This window comes from Argiope bruennichi, chromosome 8 (assembly GCF_947563725.1).
Source record: "Argiope bruennichi chromosome 8, qqArgBrue1.1, whole genome shotgun sequence".
NCBI lineage: Eukaryota > Metazoa > Arthropoda > Arachnida > Araneae > Araneidae > Argiope > Argiope bruennichi.
In genome coordinates, this window is record NC_079158.1 from 55859849 (window position 1) to 55880814 (window position 20966).

The following is a 20966-nucleotide window of genomic DNA, read 5'->3' on the forward strand; positions in this document are numbered from 1 at the left end:
GGGTATGATATATGAAGCAAAAAGAAAAATCTATACATTTCCGATCATAAAATCACTTATAAAAGTTTTAAATATAAAAAAAGTGTTTATTAGAAATTTTTATAGATTTACTTGTTTTGTTATGAAGAAAAAAACTTTCATCACTTCTACTATGTTTGTTGTTTTAGTGGTAGCCGCAGCACGTGTTTTGTGCACGAAATTTTGACAAATCGTTTCTGCTTCAAGTTCCGTTTCATCTTTTATTGTATGTACTCAAACAATTTTGCAACAGTTAATAGCGATATGAATTCAAATCTTTGTTGTCAGACAGTTCATAACTGTTTATTTCATGCATTATGCTGTTAATTTAACTGTGATAATTTCAAATGAATAAAAAATGTATTTCTTAAACGCTTGTTACTTTTCTGAATTGCATCTAACTTAAAAACTATATAAATTCGTAGATTTTGAAAGAAAATTGTTAATTGAAAGAAATCATGATTTTTGAATTGGATTAATTTAATTTTTTTTATGTTTTAATATCTATAATCAGTGGGTAAAAAAAGTTTCCGTACGAAGCTATGACTGTTAATAAATGTTTAATATCTGGCACAAAATATTTTGTTATGAAAATGAAAATTTTAAAATTGGTTTAACACAATTTCATTAATTATTTATGAATATTATAAAGGAAAAACTATGAAGAAAATTAAATACTTAAATTGAAAGAATAAAAAAATGCCGCTAATAAAGAACAAAAAAGTTTCCGTACGGTATTTATATAGTACATGAAAAACCTTTTTCATGCTGATCAACTTGCATTTAATGATCGATAGGCCTTCCTTTGGCCTTTATCACTTCTTTCAAATGTTATGGCATAACCCCCATCAGTTTCTTTGTTGTTTCTGGAGAAATACTACCTCAAATGTCTTGAATGACCCTTTTGAATTCAACCTTGTTCTTTATGTCATATTTTTTTAGTTCACGACCGATTTCTTCCTATAAATGTCCTATAAGGATTAAATCGGGAGACTGGGGAGGGCTATGAAGTTGTTTTTTATATAGACATTACTCTTGCCTAATCTTGGAGATATGCTAAGGATCGTTGTCCTGTTGAAAAGGAAAGTCCATTCCAAGGGACAATTTATCTGCATTGGTTAAAATGTTTTGTTTTAGAATGTCAAGATGTATGTACCTATCCATATTTTCATTTATAAAACATAAATATCCAACACCAGCAGCACTTATACACCCCCATACCATATTCCAACCATCACCATGCTTCACAGTTCCACATAAATTCTTAAGTAACATATGCTGTTTTGATTCCCTCCAGATCATAACTCGACCATCTGACCCACGGATATTAAATTTTGATTCATCACTAAAAAGCACCGATTCCCAAAAAGATAGAGGCTTGCTTATATGCTTCTTTGTAAACTCGAGACGCTTTTTCTGTAGCAGAGGCTTATAACAGGCTTCTTAAGGGCCCCACATCCATTATAACTTTTTTTAATGACATTTCTCACAATTTAAGATGTGAATTTAATGTTGTAATTAATTCTTCCAGATAGATCTCTGTCCTCAAATGTTTACACATCACAGTATCTTTCAATAATGTACTGCACTGTAGACTTTGGTTTGTAAATCATTTCACTGATTTTTTTTCATAAATCTATTTTTTCGCAACCGAATCACTAACTCTTGAATGGATTTCTGAATTTCCATTTTAAGACGATCAGCGAAACATTGGAATTGAACAACTGTTTTTATGTCATATTCTTCACTCTGACAAACCATCAAACTTCGAATATTTACTGTGGATCAGTTGTAGAGCATGTCAAGAGGAATTTCCATATTGCATAAGGAAACTTTTTTTGCCTGATACTTCTTCATTTATCTTAAAAATTGCAAACGAACTTGCTGAGTTTTGTAAAAAAGAGAAATTTATTATGAAATTCCCTTTTAAAGACTCATATTAACAATATATAAGTAGTTTATAAAGATAAAAAGCAAAGATTAGAAATTATGCTAGTTTATTTTTATTTTAGTTTTCCGTACGGAAACTTTTTTTACTCACTGTATAAGATAGTAGTGTTTAATAATAGAGTAATGCCATTTGACTAATGTAAACTTCAAATTATTCATTTTTTTTTTCCAGGATTATGCCTGCAAGGCCATTTAAAAGAAAAGCTGTGGAAAGACTAAAGTCAAAACGCAAAAAAAATCGATCTTCTAATGATTCCGGTGCAGATTTTGTTCAGAAATCCAAAAATAAGAGAGCTGCCAAATTTTCTAATGAATCTGGAGAACTTAATCCTTCTGAGGGATCTGCTGAAAATTTCCTACAGAAATCCAAAACTAAAAAAGTTGTGAGATTTTCTGATAAATGTGAAAAAACAAAATCTGTGAAACATACACCACCATCTAGTCTAAAGAAAAAAAAGCAGAAAAAATCTAATACTGTAAGTTTTCCTATACAGTAATTTTTTTCAACCTTTAAAATGCTATAATTCAATATTCTGTATTGTTGAATTGTATGATTTTAGAAATTTGGAGAGAGATTGGGGGGGGGGATAAATTAGATAGTGGTTTTACATGAAAATCCACAGATATGTAAACAAATATGTTATGTTTATTTGAATGAGAGAGCATGACAATCTGCAATTCTTCTATAAAAACATTTTTCTATTGTACCTACTATTTTTATTTCTCTTTATTTTCTGTAATATTATTTTTATTTCTATTTGAAAAATATACAACCCTTTCTGAAAATCAGTTCTGAAATATTATTTTGGAATTTTTATGAAAAAATATAAATTTGTTTACGCAATTAATTTTAAATATGAAAAGAAGTAATTATCTTTCATACTCTTTCTTTGTCAAAGTTTAAATGGAACATATATATATATTCAGTGTCTAAATTTCTTTCCTGTAGAATGTTCCTATTTGTAATTTCAAATTCCAGGACTTTTATTGGGCATTATAATTTGTGAAAATTTCTTTCAGATTGGAAATATAAGAAAGAAGCAGTTGTTTGAAGCAAATAAAGAAGAAGAGAAAACAATAAAAAGAATGGAAAAATTACTGAAATTAAATAAAAAGAAGAAGAAGAAATTGCCATCTGCATTTAAAGATGAAGGACTTGATTGTATCCTTTTTTGAATGTTTTAACTAAAATCAAATTTTCGAATAAGAAGCTTCTTAATATTATTTGATAGACATTTTTATAATTTTATATACCAATAAATGACAGAAAAATAAATTTTAGCTAACAATTACCAATTTTCTGGAATTCCTAAAAGCGCCGATTTCAACTCATAATTCTTTATTGAAGTAGCACTACTTTTTTCCCCTATGTTAATTATTAAATTTGTTAATTTTAGTGAAACAATTACAGTTGTTATTTTAGTCCATTCTCACCTCAGCTCCTTTGAAAACAATATTGACATATTTATGATGACATTTTAATCCAAATCTTGCATATGTAAAGATAAATAATTTTTGAATCGCTTTTTGATTGTAATTTTAATGGATTTTACTTTAAAGTTTGCTGGATATCAGAAAACTGGTTTTAAAATTTTAACTCCTAGTGACAGTACCACTTGTTTGGAATTTTTTTTCTGCAGCCTGGATATGTCTTTTTGTGCCACTTGTAACCATTGAACTATTTCCACTTGAAATTGACTAACTTCAAGCCTGCCAGTGACTCTCCATCTCAAAGAATCATCTAAATAATTATGAGAACTATTTCTCATTGCATGCAGGCTAATTTGTTTATTTTAATGCAATATTCATAAAACTGCAGGAAAAAATCCTAGATGCTTAAATGATAACTAAGTCCTGTCTAACTAAAAACTAATGCTAAATAACTTCTTTTCCTAAACTGAAGGTTAAAATTGTGTTGTTGATTCTTTAAAATATATAAAATACAAATTATATCAATTATACTGTAGAAATTTAGAATTATTTTGAGAAATATGTTTGTGATCTTCATTTTGGGCATGAGTATAGTATTGTGTTTCAAATGCACAGCCTGTAATTTTCCCCCAATATTTTACAACAAACAACACTATGCTAAAAAAAGTTTAAATATAAATTTTGTACATGAAGCATAATTTTTAGAATATTGAAGTAAATAAAGCTATTTATCGGTTTTGGATAAAACTACGTGATACCAAAAATACACAGCAAAAAGTTTAGTTCTGAAAAATAGTTTTTCAACAAAATTCTCAGATTTTAAATCTAAGAAAGTTTAATTTGTTTGGTAATTTTTTTTTTTTTTTTTTTTTTTACGTTCCTGATAAATTTGCTTGTAAACTCAAACTGAATTATATGCAAATTGAAATCATATGTATTTCATTTGAAAGCAAAAATCTATACTTTATTTTTTATTTTTTTACTACTTTGTAAATATAACAATTTATATATAATTATAGAAGCGAGTTTTATTTATTTATTGCATTGTAAAATTTATTAAAATTTATGTTTAGAGAATTTTTGATTACTATAAACTAGCTTTCTTCCTGAAATAAATTTCAAAAATGAAATGTCAAATAGAGAAGCATTAATCTATCCTTTGTACAGTCCCCCCCCCCCTCCCTCCAAAACCCACATATTCCCCCCCCCCCCTGCAACAGTTATCTTAAACACGTTATTTGATCCTAATTAGCTTCAAATTATTATATTATCCCCTTGCTTTTTTTTTTTTTTGCATTCAATAAAGATTTTCTTTTATTAAATGGTTCTTTTATTAAACTGTTATTCTATTCACAAGAAACCTCAAAATTATTATCAAAACAAATATTTTCATAATAGTTTATTTTTATCCTTTATTCATGGTTAGATCTTCTTGATGTGATTGAATCGAAAGAGGGTGGGAGTGCTATTTTATCTGATGATGAAATTGGTTTAGAAGAAGATTTAGCTACTGTAAAAGAAGCAGTCAATGCAAAATCAGAATCAGATGTAGCTAAACGTCCTGTTCCAAAACAGAGAACTCTCACTGAGCTTTTGAGAGAAAAAGAAGGAATAGTGGAAGGAAGTTGTAGTGAAGGAGATGAAGATGATCTTGATTTTGATTCAGAAAATGAAGAAAATTTAGATTCTGAAAAAGATTTTGGGGAAAATGAGTCTGATGAAAATGAAGATGAAGACATAGAAATGTTATCTGATGAAGAAGAGAGAGAGGATGAAGCAGAAATGTTATCTGATGAAGAGAATGAAGAAGAAACTGAAATGTTATCTGATGAAAAAGAGAATGAAGACGAAGCAAAAATGCTATCTAATAAAAAGAGGAAAAAGCCAAAAATATGGGAGGATATTTATGGACGTTTGAGGGATGAGTTTGGAAATGTTATAAAAAATTCAGAAGCTAATCCATCTAAGTACATACCCCCTAAGTTACGGAAAGAAAATAAAAGCTCAGATGAATTGGAGAATGAAGATTGTATGAGAATAAAAAGACAATTGAAAGGATTACTTAACAGGTATAAAAATATATCTTTGTAGAAGTTAGAAGGGAAAAAGGGGGGGGGATTTCTAGAATTGATTAAAAATATATTAAAATTTCATTATAAAAAAATATGTTAAGAAAATAGTGAAAATCTATGAAGTATTTTATTATTAAAGAAATTAGTCTATTTCAAAAAAGAATAAGTATATATTAGTTTTGTATTGAATTTTTGAATAATTACTTTATTTTAATGCTGTTATATTTCTTAATTTGCTTGTGTTAAACTTTTCTAACAGCTCTTTAATGAGCTAGTAAAGGTATATCATTCTTCTGGTTTGATTCTAGAAGCTTCCGTCCATCAAATCCAAAAAGTAATGACTTATAAAGCTTATCTTATGAAAAAAATGTCAATGAATGAATGATTTTTAAACATTTAGAAAATCGATAAAAATATAGCATAAGTGAAAATTTATATAAATATTTTATAGAAAAAGGCATTTCTTTGCATCTTCTGGCATGATTGTGGTTTGTATGTACCCAATGTTTTTGTTTGTGTGTGTGTGAATATATAAACTCATTATATTTCTCAAATTTTGTCTTATCTTAGAGCAATTTAATTATCAATGTTAAGGCAGGATCTAAAATATTTTTTATTGATTGACTGGATGCTATGTGAGTTATGAAACATTATTTATTCTAATTAAATGAAAATGCATATAAAGTTTTGGAGTGAGAAAGTCCCTCTCAAGACTCTATTAATAAAGATTTTAGGGACAAATTATTGGATAGCTGGACTACTTGCCAAAATTATAGATTCTATGAGCCATTCTCTTTAGCCATTTTTCATTTCTCACATGTTAATGTGCATACTTATACTTAAACGTAATTCCTGAAGAATAAAATGAAAAGTCGTTTGCTACATTGATATCTTTACTTTCTCGTTTTCAACTATCAGCAAATATAAACATATATTATACAAATCTCTTCTAAAAAAAGCAAACTGCTTTGTTTTGTTTTATAATCATCGAGAAAAACTAAAAGACACTTTGAAATAATACAATAAAAAAATAAATGAATTTTATTATTTTTTAATTTATTCTTTGATTTTGCTCATGAGATTGTTTGAAAATATTTGTTTGCATGTATAAACATGTACAAAATTAATATCCTGAATTGCTTAAAATTATTGTTGGATTCTTATACAAGGTGATTTTCTTTTTTTTTTTTTTAAATTTTGTAATAGGTTTATACCCTTGTAGTAGTTTTATACCATAATTAAAAGAAATAAATTCTCAGAGTATATTTGAATGAAGTTTATTGATTTAAAATTACGTAATTCTATGTTCGGAATTGACTAAACTGATAACTGGGATCTAATAAAAAATTTATCTTCCTGCAATTTTTTAATTTATTTATTCTTATAGCTTTAATTTTCAATTCTTGTATAACTTAATTTTTTTCCCCCTGTGCGATAAAATCTTGGTTTGTAAGAAAAAATTTGATTTGATGCAAGTTTAAATTTGAAATTTGAAATAACTATCTAATTTGAAATATTGTTGATAGTATGAAAAATATTTATAAATGTCTCCTTATTTTTATTACATAATTTTAACTATCCTTTTTGTAGATTAAGTGAATCAAATCTTCAAAGCATATGTCATCAGATAGAAGCAATGTATATGAAAAACAGTCGAAATGGTGAGTGTATTTTATTGTATGCTTTCTTCTATAAAAAATTGTTGATAAATATGTAGTACTTTAATTACTAATTGGAAAATTCTTATTTTCTGGATTACTTTTATTATTCATTTATTATTTGTATAAGATGAATCAAAATATGGAAATTTAAAAACTTTGCAATCTGTTTTGTAAAATTTATTCATCACAACATAAAACATATATAAATTAAAATACTGTAAACATAATTTGCAATCAAATGGTTTGAGTGTGTATATAAATGGATGCCTGGAGTGTGTATATAATGGATATAAAGACCTTTTTGTTACTTGCTTGCAATATCTTCTATTGCACACAAATATTTGTTTCTCCTTTTTATGTATTACCTGTTTTGTTAATGCTAGTAATTTGTTAATATTGTTTATTTTCATTTTAATGGCATGATTAGAAGGTACATTTTAAAAAATTCATATAGCAATACTCTCAGGTTTCAGAAAATATTATCTTATGTTGTTGCATCTTATAATTGTATCATGCACACCTCATATTTTTTATTATCATATTTATTTTATAATACTTCATTAATTTTATGTTTAAAAAATATTTATTTGCATAATTTAAAATTAGTTTTAATAACATTTTACAGTCATTTTGTTTTGTGAAAAGCTTGTACAACAAAAGCGCCAATCTTCAGATCATATCTTGAGTAATCCCTGTTAACAAAGTAAATTTTAATATTTAATCTTCTAGATGGAATCATCCTGTTTATTTCTTCCTGATATATAACATACTGTTTTTTAGGCTTTAAAATATCTGTCTTTATTGGCATGCCTTATATTCAATTACATATGTTTCACTGTTTTATTATTAAAATTTTTAGGGATAAAGCACAGTTTTATTCATAATATTATATAGTATTTTATTTCAAGTCATCAGTATTATCATTTTTCAACATATAATAAATGGTCAAATATCTTTTTCAGATATATATTCAGTTGAATAGTTATAAATTGGAATTAACTTGCTAAAATTGTCATCAAATTATTTAATGATCCTTACAACTCAGGATGTTTACAAGATAATATGTTATTATAAGCTTACTTTTTTTTTTTTTATGAAGAAACAAAATCTGTTAATACTAATGAAGATTTTATGTAAAATATATCTCTTTGAAAATTTTAGATATGAACGAGACTCTCTTTTCTTTGATGTCTGAACTCTTATTCACACCATCCTTGACTCCTCCTCGACTTATAATGGAACAAGCTATGTTAATTGCTTTATTGCATGCTAATGTGGGACCAGAAATTGGTAAGGTATTGTTTGATTTAAAAATTAAAAGGAACTATGTTAAATTTCTTGTATATATTTAGCATAATGTAAATATATTAAAATTTCCATTTTTATTTATCTAATAGGTAGCATAGCATCAGATTTGTTTCCTATTTTAATTTGTATAATCTGTAATCTTATTACAAGTGTGATAAAGAAACTATTTCATTGTAAGCACATCAAACTCTGCAAAGCTTGAAAAATGGATATTTTTAAATCTCCGGTAGAAAAATTTGTAATCTAATTACTAGATATAAAGTGATTGACTCATTCTATATAAACTAAAAAAGAAAAAAAAAATGAATGTGATATAGTGGTCATTTTTAAACAATCTACTTACAATTTTCTCATGCAAGATGTTTTTCAACAATTGTTTTTTTTTTTAATGTGAAAAAATTTGTCAAGTTATGAATGCCGCAAGCATCTATGTCTATGAAAATATAATAGGATCCTACAGATGTATGTAATATTAATATAAACTTTTAGAATTTCTTTATAAAGGAATTTTTATGGTTAATTTTTAAAAATTTATTCTCAACTTTCTTTGCTACTGTCATTAGATGTATTGCTTTTTATCAAACATTTCAAACATATCTTTGTAATTAGAAGTATGCTATGTATAATTGTTGTTCTTCTATATATCAATTGATTTTGCTTTATTATTTGCTTTTTAGGTGCATATTTTTTGCAGCACATTGTGGAAAAATTAGGAGAACTTTTCAAGAAGCCTGAAAATTATGGTGAAGAGAAAGAATGCAATAATGTGCTAATATTTTTGTCTCATTTGTATAACTTTAAGGTATGTCCTCGATATTTATTTTATTTTTTAATTTGCATTCATCCATTTTAAATGTGATAATTTTCTTAGTTAAAAATTTGTTGCTGATGAGCATAAAGAAAATTTTTAAAGTTCTATATTTTATATAATCTATATTTGGACAAAAAAGGAACACAATTTTTAAATCAATAAATATTTTGTGTAACATTTATAATGCTGTTTATTTGCAGGTAACCCATTCCACACTAATGTTTGATATATTCCATATCCTAATTGAATCATTCAGCACTAAAGATATCGAGCTTATACAACTTTTGTTAAAACGTAAGTACTTTAGAATTCTCACAAATGAAAGCGCTGAGGATATCTCGTACTGTTTTTCTTTCTTTTCCTTTTAAATTGAAAAGGAAAGGCAATTTAAAATCATATTTGTATGATATGATAAATGTCAAATTTCCTGTAAAAATAAAATGAAATGTGTTTATCAATGGAGCAATAATTAGTGTTAACTTATTTTTTTCAACTTTTGATATTCCTGCAACTTGAAGTCTGTTTTACTATTTACCTGCTATAAAAAGTATTCCAAAATATATATTAAAAAAATTGTTATGGAACTGTAGAAAAGAGTTTCGAATTCAGTATCTGATCACATTGAAAATTTTTTAGATTTATCCCAAAATTGTTCTTGTGTGATTTCAAAATGGGTACAAAATTGTGTATTTCTACCCATTTTCAAAATTTAACTACACAAAAACTGAGAAACAATCAAGTAGCAATATCATAGAAAGAGAAAATCAGAGAGATCATAAAATTAACTCTTATTTAGATTGATTTTATTGATTTCCACCTTTTGACAGGCACATAAATTGTCTTATGGTTCTTTCTTATCTTTTTTTTTTTTTTTTTTCCCTGCTTTTCACAAGAAAGGAAAAAGAAAAAGATTTAGTTTCATTGAGCAAATATGAAAATTATATCCAAAGTTTTAATTACAAAAATATATATATTAAATTTAAGATTGCTATTTAACAAGCATTAATTTAATATTTTATATCAAATTGATTTTCTGAGTTCTTTTTGCGTATTATTATCTAAAAATTTGAAAGGAAAAAGTTTTACAAAATTCTTCAATGTCCTTTTCATTCTTTTTAAATACCATTTCCCCATAAATGATATTATATGACAGGAAAGTGAAAAGACCACTTTAACTTCAATGTTGAAATTTTAAAAAAATTAATTAATGCTAAATCCAGGTGTGTAGCGTCATGAAAAGTGTTTACATTTGAAAAACCATTTTTAAGCACCTTAAAAGTGCTTAATTTTCGTAAAAGGTCCTTAAAAAGGGCTTAATTTTCTGGAAGTGGAGAAAGCTTTTTGTTTTCTTTTGTTTCCCCACAAGTTGAATATAATAATTCGAAATCATGATCATAAAAGCTTGTTTACCGAATGTATAAAAAAAGAAAACCAACAAAGGGGAAGAATTCTAAGAAGTATTCCAGGGGTTCTAGCACTTATTAAGATAACACTTAATGGTTCTTTTTTATCCCTTCCTTTCTCCTCCCTCCTTTTTTTTTCAGGGATTCTCCCCCCTATCCCTTTTTCTTCAAAAATGTGCATTGCTATTTATTAAAATACTAGAATAGTTATTTGGAAGGGGCGGTGCGAAATGCGTACTATGTCATATTTCGCTTGAACGACCTACTACAGGTATTCAACTGTGCTATATTGAATTGTAATTCATTGCGGTACGTAATTACGTTAGTCAATTGCTTAAAATCTAGTTTGATGAAATTTTAACTTTAGGCTTTTAGCCTTTAATTTTCAATGATCTTCCACGATATTTTTTGAATGTCCCCACCCATTTGAACATTTTTATTTCTTGGACTAATCTTACCATATTTGTTTGTTTGGTTTGTTTTGTTTTCACTAAGAAAAAAAGGAACTGCTGTATCTGGTACTTAAATAGTAAAAAAAAAAAAAAAAAAAAAAAAAAATTCCTTAAAAAATTTTTTTAATTAAAAAAAGGTTTTTTAGATTTTTTTTTTTTTTTTAAGGATTTAGGTTTTATTATTTTATAATAATTTTTTTTCTTTTTATAACTTTTATAGAAATTTTTTCCCAATAAAATATCTGTTTATATAAAAGTCTTGTCCTGAGCAATGCCCAGCATTAAGCCATTGAAGTTAGGAGCATGAAATTTGGGAAGTTATTTTTTTGGGCATTAGAGGCACACTAAGAACGGAATTCTCAACCTTTTAATTCGAAGTTTAATTTGAAAAAAATAGAATTTTAATGTGTTTTCATCATAACATCAAGGCATATTATCGCATAAAAATTATATTAACACCGTTTTAAAGGTTAAAAAAGAATAGCTTTAGGAAAATTTTGTCTGTTTGAATGTAATTTTTAAAAAATAATTTCTGAGAAATTATTGGACACAGTTTATTAACTCAGAAACTATTGTTTACAGCTCAGAAATAATTGGACACAAAGATTTTTATTATAATGAAATTCAAAATGATAGCGCTTCTTTGAATCGTTGAATCACATTATTCTGCAGCTGTTAAAATTGTAGTAAAAGGGATAAAATTTATGTTTTCTTTTCTTTTATTTAAACTTTAAAAAAAATTGTAAAGCTTGTTTGTTAATAAAATTCATTTGATAAGTTTTGTTAAATTTTGAAGCAATTCGATATATTGTCTCGCGCTGGCTTCAAGAAATATATTTTTTTAATGCTTCAATTGGTATTTTTACTTTTTCGTATGCAAAATTTAGAGAAAATATTGCAATCGCCAAAAAAATTGAAACTCGAGATTTATAATAAATCTTCACATTTCGTACCTCCTTGAATTCGAAAACACATTTTTCGGGAAATGTCCGTCTGTGATAAAGATAACACAAAAACACTTTGCGTTGGATGGATGTAATTTGGTATACAGTCTTCACACCAAACGCGTAGATTCCGATCAAATTTTCAAGAACATTCGTTCAGAGGAAATCTGTTTGTCTGTCTTACTGTTCGAATATAAGTTAGCATGGTAAATACAAAACGAAGAGAGCTAGATATTTAAAATTTAGCATACAGATTTAATATCTATTTTTTAAACATCTATCAAATTTTGCGCCAAATCCAACAAGGGTCCAATCATATGTCCGTCTGTACTTAAGAAATATGTAAACGCGAAAACTCAAAAACATAGCGACATAAATATAGCAAATTTGGTATGTAATTTTGTGAATATAAGTGTAGTTTTGAGTCAAATTTTTGTTTTAATCAATTAAGAAGAATGAGTCAAATTCGTTTTTCGGATACTTTTAACCGCATGCCAGAGATTAATCCCAAAACATTTGCCAACGATCACACGATAGATAAAAATATTTAATTCACGCCTAGTGTTAACATTCCGTAACTACTATCCAATGCCACACAAAACATTTCCTGGCAATATGCTAGAAAATTTTGAGGAGACGCTGTGGCTGATTTATTTCCGTTTTACTGCTAACTACAAAGCCGATTTCTATTTTACTTGTTTTTGCTATTTATAAAAACTAGGACTTGTCAAAGCCTTTTCATTTTTTCGGAAACTATATGTATAATTTCTTCTGCAATTTTTTTAAGTAAGAATTTTGGCTTATAGATTAAAAAGCAGGTTTTCATTAAAGTTTAGTAACGCTAAACATTCAAAAAAGACTTTTACTGCACTTTAGAAATACGAAGCGATAAGACAATTTCTTTTTAGTCCAATCATTTGTGAACGCTGCTATTATTTTCTATTAAAAATTATTTAAAAAAACTTATGTAGGACATGGCATTGTTCTATCACTTTCATGGCATTTTGGCCAATTGTATGATGATAGCCATAGGAATGCTTTTGTATTTAGTTTTATAAGATTGCAAATAAAATTACTTAATAGAATGAGTACTACTTAAAATGATTACTTAATACTCATTCCATCCTAGCCATGTTGGATCTCAGTTGTTGTTGTTTATATAAAAATCAAATACAAAATTTGTGGTCATGCTGATCTTCAACATCTTATTCGGAATTTTCAGAAATGATGTATCTATCTGATATTTTACTTTTATTTTAAGAAATGTTGAAAAAGCTCACAGATCTTTATTGTTAATCTTATAAAATTTACAATTTTTTTTTTGGTGTTAATAGTTTTTTTTTTCCATTTTTATGATCATTTCTATGCTTTTATCAAATCTAAAAAGGTATAATTTTACTATAGAAAATGTGCAAATAAGAAATAAATATTAAAATTTTAAAAATAAGCATTTATAATTAATTAAAAAAATTTTCAATAAAAATTATGCATTATTATAAAACAGAAAAAAAAAATACTATGCTTAGAAAATATGCAGTTTACATATGCAGACTTATACTAAGGTGCTTAAAAAGGGCTTAAAATTACTTAATTTTTGTAGCAGTTTATCACTACGCACCCTGTAAATCACCATATTTTTAGTGTTCATGAGAATAGTAAACTGTATTTTTTTTATTATTATTATTAATATTACATTTTGATTAAGAATTGTTTTTATAATTTTATTCATTTGTACCTATTAATTAAATTGTTTAATACCACTTTGCAAAGCTTGATATTTGAGATATATGGAAAAAAGACATGTTTATATATTTCCTGTTGCCTGTGACAGAATTTGAATTAGATAAACTATTATTCCTGCAAAGACATCAAATATAATCCAAAAATTACAATGATTAATTGTAGTGAATTCTATTAAAATATGTATTGAATATTGTCTTCTTATATTAGAAATTTTCAGGTATTCTTTTAAATACAGTTTTAAATTTGAAAATATATTTAGTTTTTCTTCCCCCATTTCAATTGTCTTTTTACCAATAAAATGTTATTTACCTTAAATTTAGTCAGTTATTTCAAATAAATAATTTAAAAAAATGATTGCTTTTTATTTAATTAAATATTTTGGATAACCATACATTGACTACTTCTTCCTATCACTAAAACACATGGAAAAATCTAAATGATCAGACTGTCATAACAACTTTGATGGGAGCTAAAGTTGAGTCCTAAGGACCATCACTGGCCACAGTATGTTCCCTCTCATGGTAGGCACATTCTGTTATCGGTAGGGGTTAGCCAACCCCACATTATTTATGTACTGATCAGCTTCGCTAGAACCAATCATCATACTAGAAGCTTTTGATTCTCATATCTGAAGTCACCCCCCTCCCCCCCCAGTGTGAGAAATATTTGGGATAAATATTCTTTAATCCATCAGTTTTTTTAAATATTATTTTTGTTTAAAATGTAATTAAATATACAGTAAAAACATTGTCACTGCAATTTGGTCAAAAGTCATGATTGTGGCTGTTCCTATTCTATTTATTATACTTGATAATAACAACTGAGTGCATTTAGCATTAAATTTTATAAGCATTCAATTTACATAAAAAGCTTTTTTTTTGCATTGTTTTTAACATATTTATTTGAATCAATGTCTTTTTCTTCTTCCAGATATTGGTTTTGTCCTGAGGAAGGATGATCCTTTGAAATTGAAAGAATTGGTATTTTCCATTCAAGCCAAAGCTGCTGCTTTTAACCAGGATCAAAATGAGTAAGTAGTTAACAGTTTTTATTGAAGACAATTTTCGTTGCATATATGCAAAATAAATGAAGAAATAAACATTAGATTTAAAAAAAAAATTCTTTTATTATTGAAATATAATGTAGAATGACCACAAAATGCACTAATTTTATTGATATACTCTTACATAAGTTTAAAAAATGTTGTCTGCATGCAGTAAAGAATGAAAAGCTCTCCAGTAATGTTAAACTCATTAATAGTGAAGTCAACCACCTGAAGATATTCTGACTTCACCATGGAACAGTTATTAGAAGTTAGTTTGTAATTGAAATGGAGACACCCATCATTAAATATATAAAAAATATTGGTCAAAAGGTAGCTAAAAAATTAAAGTATGATACATTTAGATAACAAACCATGTTACTGAAATTTCTACTGAATTAAAGGAATCATAGTTTTAAAGCCATCTAAAACCCATTTATTAATAATTTATATCAAGAATATTTGAATGTTTCTGCGTGTTTTGAATCTACATTTCTAATATATAAGAAGACATGTTAAGTGTATTTTTGTGTAGTTAAGATAGCTATATTATGTTTAATTATATGAAAATATGAATTTAATTTCATCATATTTAGTTCAGAAATAAATCACTACTACTTCTTTGAATTTATGTAAGAATTTGGAATTTAATAGCAGCCATATAATCACAGCCAATACATTATTGACTTTGGAAATATTTGTAAAATGTTGATGTAGTCATCCATATTGTGTTACAGTTAGTGATTTCCAGTGATGTAAAAGTCATAAAATATATTTTAAACAATACATATTGATATTTCAGATGATTTGCAGGAATGCCCTATAGTTTAATAATCTCTTGAATTAAACTATAATGCGATGAATGTAACTATAATGCGATGAATTAATAATAAATGCGATGAAATGTTTTTTTTCTTTTCTTCTTTGAATCTAATCATAAATAATTTTAAATATGAATAGAATAATTCCAATCTCAGGGTATAAAAAAAATTCTGTCACAGATTACTACTGATATTAAAGAAAGTAATTAAGTAATTAGTAATTGACTAAGTCTAAATGGAATATACCATCTGAGGTATCAATAGAACTAGTACTGTGTCAGGTAGAGTATGACTTCCAAGTTTCTAGAAACATGGAGATTATTTGAAATAATCGCTATTGTATACAGCAATAGTTATTATTTCAAAGTGCAATAAACATTGCAGACTATTTCAATATCATGTGTAATATTAGCTATATAGGTTATCACTATTAAACATTTAACTTTTACATTATACCCATTTCTAAATCCACTGTTGTAATGTATTTATGAGGTTGTATTTGTTCTCATAATAAGTAGAACATATCTAAGAATTAATCAATTTGTTTGTTTATAAGTTATAAAATACAATTAATTATTTATTTGATAAAATAAATAGCTAAATTTTTCTGCATTTCTAATCACATGTATTTATTTTAGTTCACGAGTGAAATTTATGCTGGAAACTTTAACAGCAATACGTAATAATAATATGTATAAAATACCAGATTATGATCCTACCATTATTGAACACAGTAAAAAGTTCTTGAGAGGTCTAATTCGAAAAGGTATGCATTAATTTTTTTTAAGAAAAAAAACTTTTTTTTCCTAAATTAGTTTTAAAAAGTAAATTTTTTTTATTTTCACAGAATTTTGATTATGCATAAAATATTTCTCTGGCCATAAAATCTTGTTTTTTCTCTAAATAATTTTAAATTACAATTGTAAATAATATTTATAAATAGTTTATCCATAATAAATTTTTCCTGTTTTATTTCTTACTCTAAATCTTAGGTTGCTCTATCCAAGAACTTGCTATATCGTATGAGGATCTTCTAAAAGCTGAAGAAAAAGGAAAATGGTGGATTGTTGGATCAGCATGGGCAGACTCTAATGATAATGATTCAAAAAGTAAATTTATTGCTTCTTCATTGCTTACTTAATAAGGTTTATTTTTATATATATTCTCTTAAGAGATTTTTCATATTTCACTATTTTTTCTTTTCACGATTCTGTCTTAAAATTTCTGATTGAGTTTGGATGCTTACAACTATATTGTTTATAAATTCCAGATTTAGTAATTGCAATACTCAGCTTGTCAAAAATGTTTTAAATATCGTTTGAGAAGAAAAACCTTTTAATATGTAAAAACAAATTATCCCAATAGTTGTTTTTATGTAAGATAACAGCTTTTTTGGATGAACTTTTATAAAAAAATTCTTAATTAAAGATATTGCATCTTTTCTCTTTTTTTTTTGATTTTTTTTATTTCTGCAATCCAATACTTTAGAGGATTCTTTATCGATAAAGACAGTTTTCAACAACAGAAACATAGATATTATCTGCTTTTTTCTTTTCTTTTTTCTTTTTTTCTAGTTTTCATACTTCCAAAGAAGTATTTTTGCTTTAGTATCTTTTATTTTGCATGGAGATAGTCAAAATTAGTATAAATATATCTGATCTAACAAAATTGTATTCATTTATTTTCGTCAGATTGTAGAAAAATAACAAACTGGTTTTTCCAACTTGACTAAAATTATAGTGCAGTGAGAATATTGCCTAAGCATCAGCATGCGCTTTTATATTAAAAAAAAAATTTTGACCTATAAGTTGAACTCAAACTAATGAAAAAATAAAGTGTTGTCATTCTTCATGAAAATTTTCTGATTTTTTTTTTTTTTTTTTATCATATTAAAAGATATAACAGTATCAACAGTGTAGGTAAAGATAAAGATCAAAGGTATTGGTTATAAGAAATTGTATCTGAATTATTGAAGGCATTGTTTAGTATTCTAAAAGAAAACAAAGATATTAAGCAACTTTCTTATACAAAGTTTACTACGCTTATCAGCACTGGCTGCAAATAAAAATAAACTCATCCTTTAAATAGTACTTTAGTGGAATCTCTTCTTCAAACTTTTAATTATTGTTGACATTTTTTTTTTTTTTTTTTTTTTTTTTACTTACATGTTTTAAAAATTAACTATTTCAATGCTTATATCAAAACTATATCCATTTTAGACTACAATCTGCAATCAATTAATTGTGTGTTCTATGTAAGAATTAAAAGAGTAGCTGTTAAATAAAATTTTAAAATAATTTTTAAAACTTATTTATGATAATATTTAAAAGCCACTCATCTTATTTTTAGAGGTACAAGCTGTTAAAGGAAACCAACTTAATCTCAAAACAGAAGTGAGTGAAAAGGTCCTTGAATTAGCTCGAAAACAACATATGAACACTGATGTCAGGAAAACTATATTTTGCATAATTATGACAGCAGAGGTAAAGTAATGAATGCTCGTAAATAAGTTTCTTTGTAAAAATTTTTTAATAAAACCGCTATAGAAATATCTATAATGCTTTAATGTTTAAATTTTATTAGGATTACATGGATGCCTTTGAAAAGCTGCTTAAACTAAATCTAAAAAATCAGCAAGAAAGAGAAATTATTCATGTAATACTTCATTGTGCATTGCAAGAAAAGAATTTCAACCCTTTTTATGCTCATTTAGCCAAGCAGTTTTGCAATTTTGCCAGAAAACATCAGGTAATTATTTTTCTTAAGATCCACTCATTATAAACTTGATGATTCCAAGAAGCAAGATGACTCTTAATTTAAACAATAATTGTTGCCATTCTGATGACAAACTCTATTCTACTGGAAAGTGAATTTTAATTGACTTCTTTTCATTCTTATTCTATTCTGAAAACAAAAACATAAAGTATGCTATGTAACTATTGCCATTCCTGCATTTCCTATGTTGTTATTGTGTTTTATTCCCCCCTGCCATGAAATTTCTGTCATTTTTAGTTAATTATAATATTGTTGAGTGTGTGAGTGAGTCATCTTTTTATGGTACAAAGGCTAAGACTGACAAAGTTGTGCCAATATAATAATTATGTAGATAATAAAAGAGGTCTTTTGAAATTAATTTTTAAGCAAAAAAAAAAAGTGAATATTATGTTTATGAAGATTGAATAAATAAATGATAACAATTAAAAAACTAAATTCTGTTTTATCATTACTTTCATTTAATTCAAGATTGGGATTTTGGATTAGATTTCATCTAAAATCTAGGGAAACTTTGAGGGTCGAATAGTTTTCATTACCCGATCATAGTTTAAGATTATGAAAGATATCTCATTATAATCCTTGTATCTTAAAATAAAGGTCCAATCATGCAAATCAAATTCATAAATTCAAATGGCTAAATGTATATTCAATTTTGGCATCATATAATTCTTATTTGAACACAATTTTGTGTTCTGAGACAGTATCATAATTTTTTTCCGTCTTTTCATTACCTTTCTCTATATATTTTTATAGATATGCTTACAGTTTGCATTGTGGGATAAGTTCAAAGAATTTTCTAACATGAAACCTCGCCAAATGAAAAATCTGTCTGGCTTATTGAGTTTTTTGTTTTCATCTGGAGCCTTGCCACTATCAGTCTTAAAGGTAACATTTCCTTTCATATCTCATGACAAAAAAAATCTTATTTTATTTAATTATTAATGTTTTATTTCAAAAATCAGTTTTCTGGCTATTTTCGATGGAAATTATTACAAAAGTATGTTTTATTATTAATAGGAGTAGACTTTTTTACTTCAAACTTTGTATGACTTCATTTTTTCAAACCTTGAATTTTATTTACTTTTATGGTATTTAAGAGATTATAAATTAATTGAAAACAAAAAATTTAAGTAAGGCCATGTACTCTTTCAACTTAATCAAATCAAAACACAAAAATCGTTTACATTTTGATCATCATTCTTAGGACTTTTTTAGTTGTTATTTCATGTTTTCAAATTTGCTTGCAGATCAGAATGATTCAGTTTGTTTTACTGCTGGCTGACTGACTTATAAATTTAACAACTTTGGCAGTCTTGATATTAGAGTAGATTGTATTTAAAAAATTAAATATGTTTACTATTTCATTGAAATTATTAACTATTTTTACTATTTCATTGCCTTAGATATTTAAACTCCTCTCTTTAAAGTGATCTACATTATCATTATTTATTTTAAATTCTTTATAGACATATTACTGAAAAATTCCTTATATAGTACTTATAGCTCCCTATAGAATCTAAGTTATAATAATAAACATTTTGGATAGAATTTGCATAATTATTGGGAATATAAATATCTCAGAGTATGTAAATGACTCCTTTGAGTCAAAGCAGAACCTTTTTGTCTCTAATATTTTCTAATTTAATAATATATTTATGTTTCAATGGTATTTATATCAAAATTACGTTTTATGGTTGGAATGACCCTAACTCAGGCTTAAAATGTTTAACTGATCAATTTAGTTTTTCAAGCTAATTTACAATTCATTTCAGGTGATACATTTCTCTGACATGAATAAACCCATGGTGCGATTCTTCAGACAAATACTTTTAGCCATATTACTCAACGATGATGAAGAAGTGTGCGCACGCGCATTCACTCGCATAGCCAAAGCAGAAAACTTGAAATTACTGCGAGAGAGCTTAAGGCTCTTTATGCGTCACTTCGTGCTACGAGGTCAATCAAAATTGGAACCAGAAGTTGCCTCAAAGTTGGAGGCCAGAGTGGAATTAGCTGAACAAGCTATGAACTCGTTTAAGAAACGCATTTTTTGATTATAGATATTTTTTAATAAATATTGTATATATTGTGTCACTCTTTTGTCTTTGATTTTTAGAATCATTTTCGCTTCTACGTCATCTCCCATTTTCTTATATTACTAATAACGATGACCGTTATTGATAACATAAAGCAGGATCGTTTTTTTAACTATAACATCGTTATCGATGGGGGAGGGGGCATTAGCAACACAAAATGCTGGGAAAACAATTAGTTGTAGGTATTATTACATATTGATAGCATTTGGTGCTTCGAAGATTTTAGAATAGATCATTTGCAATGCTTTTGCCAAGACTTTCTCCTGAGAGCTCAGAGAAAAATTGAAAAGAATCGGAGATAATGCGCAGTGCCCAAGTACCAGTAGTGTACTTCTAGCCGTTAACCTCTTCACCGGCATTTTCTGTTATTAACAGTCCTCCCGACACAAATTGAATATGTGCACTAGATCTAACCCGCTTATCACACAAAACCGATATC

At 26.7% G+C, this 20966-nt stretch overlaps 1 protein-coding gene across 1 annotated transcript; it reads left to right on the plus strand.

Annotated features, from left to right (window-relative positions):
- Nucleotides 1–161: 161 nt before the first annotated feature.
- Nucleotides 162–20525, plus strand: LOC129981930 (nucleolar MIF4G domain-containing protein 1-like). The gene is made up of 15 exons (XM_056092988.1): nucleotides 162–244; nucleotides 2141–2444; nucleotides 2989–3130; nucleotides 4826–5468; nucleotides 7062–7132; nucleotides 8294–8422; nucleotides 9118–9242; nucleotides 9452–9545; nucleotides 14724–14823; nucleotides 16295–16422; nucleotides 16649–16765; nucleotides 18006–18139; nucleotides 18240–18404; nucleotides 19185–19316; nucleotides 20204–20525. The coding sequence occupies exons 2-15, from the start codon at nucleotides 2145–2147 to the stop codon at nucleotides 20483–20485; spliced, it is 2562 nt and encodes an 853-aa protein (XP_055948963.1). The 5' UTR covers nucleotides 162–244; nucleotides 2141–2144; the 3' UTR covers nucleotides 20486–20525.
- The last annotated feature ends 441 nt before the right edge of the window (nucleotides 20526–20966 follow it).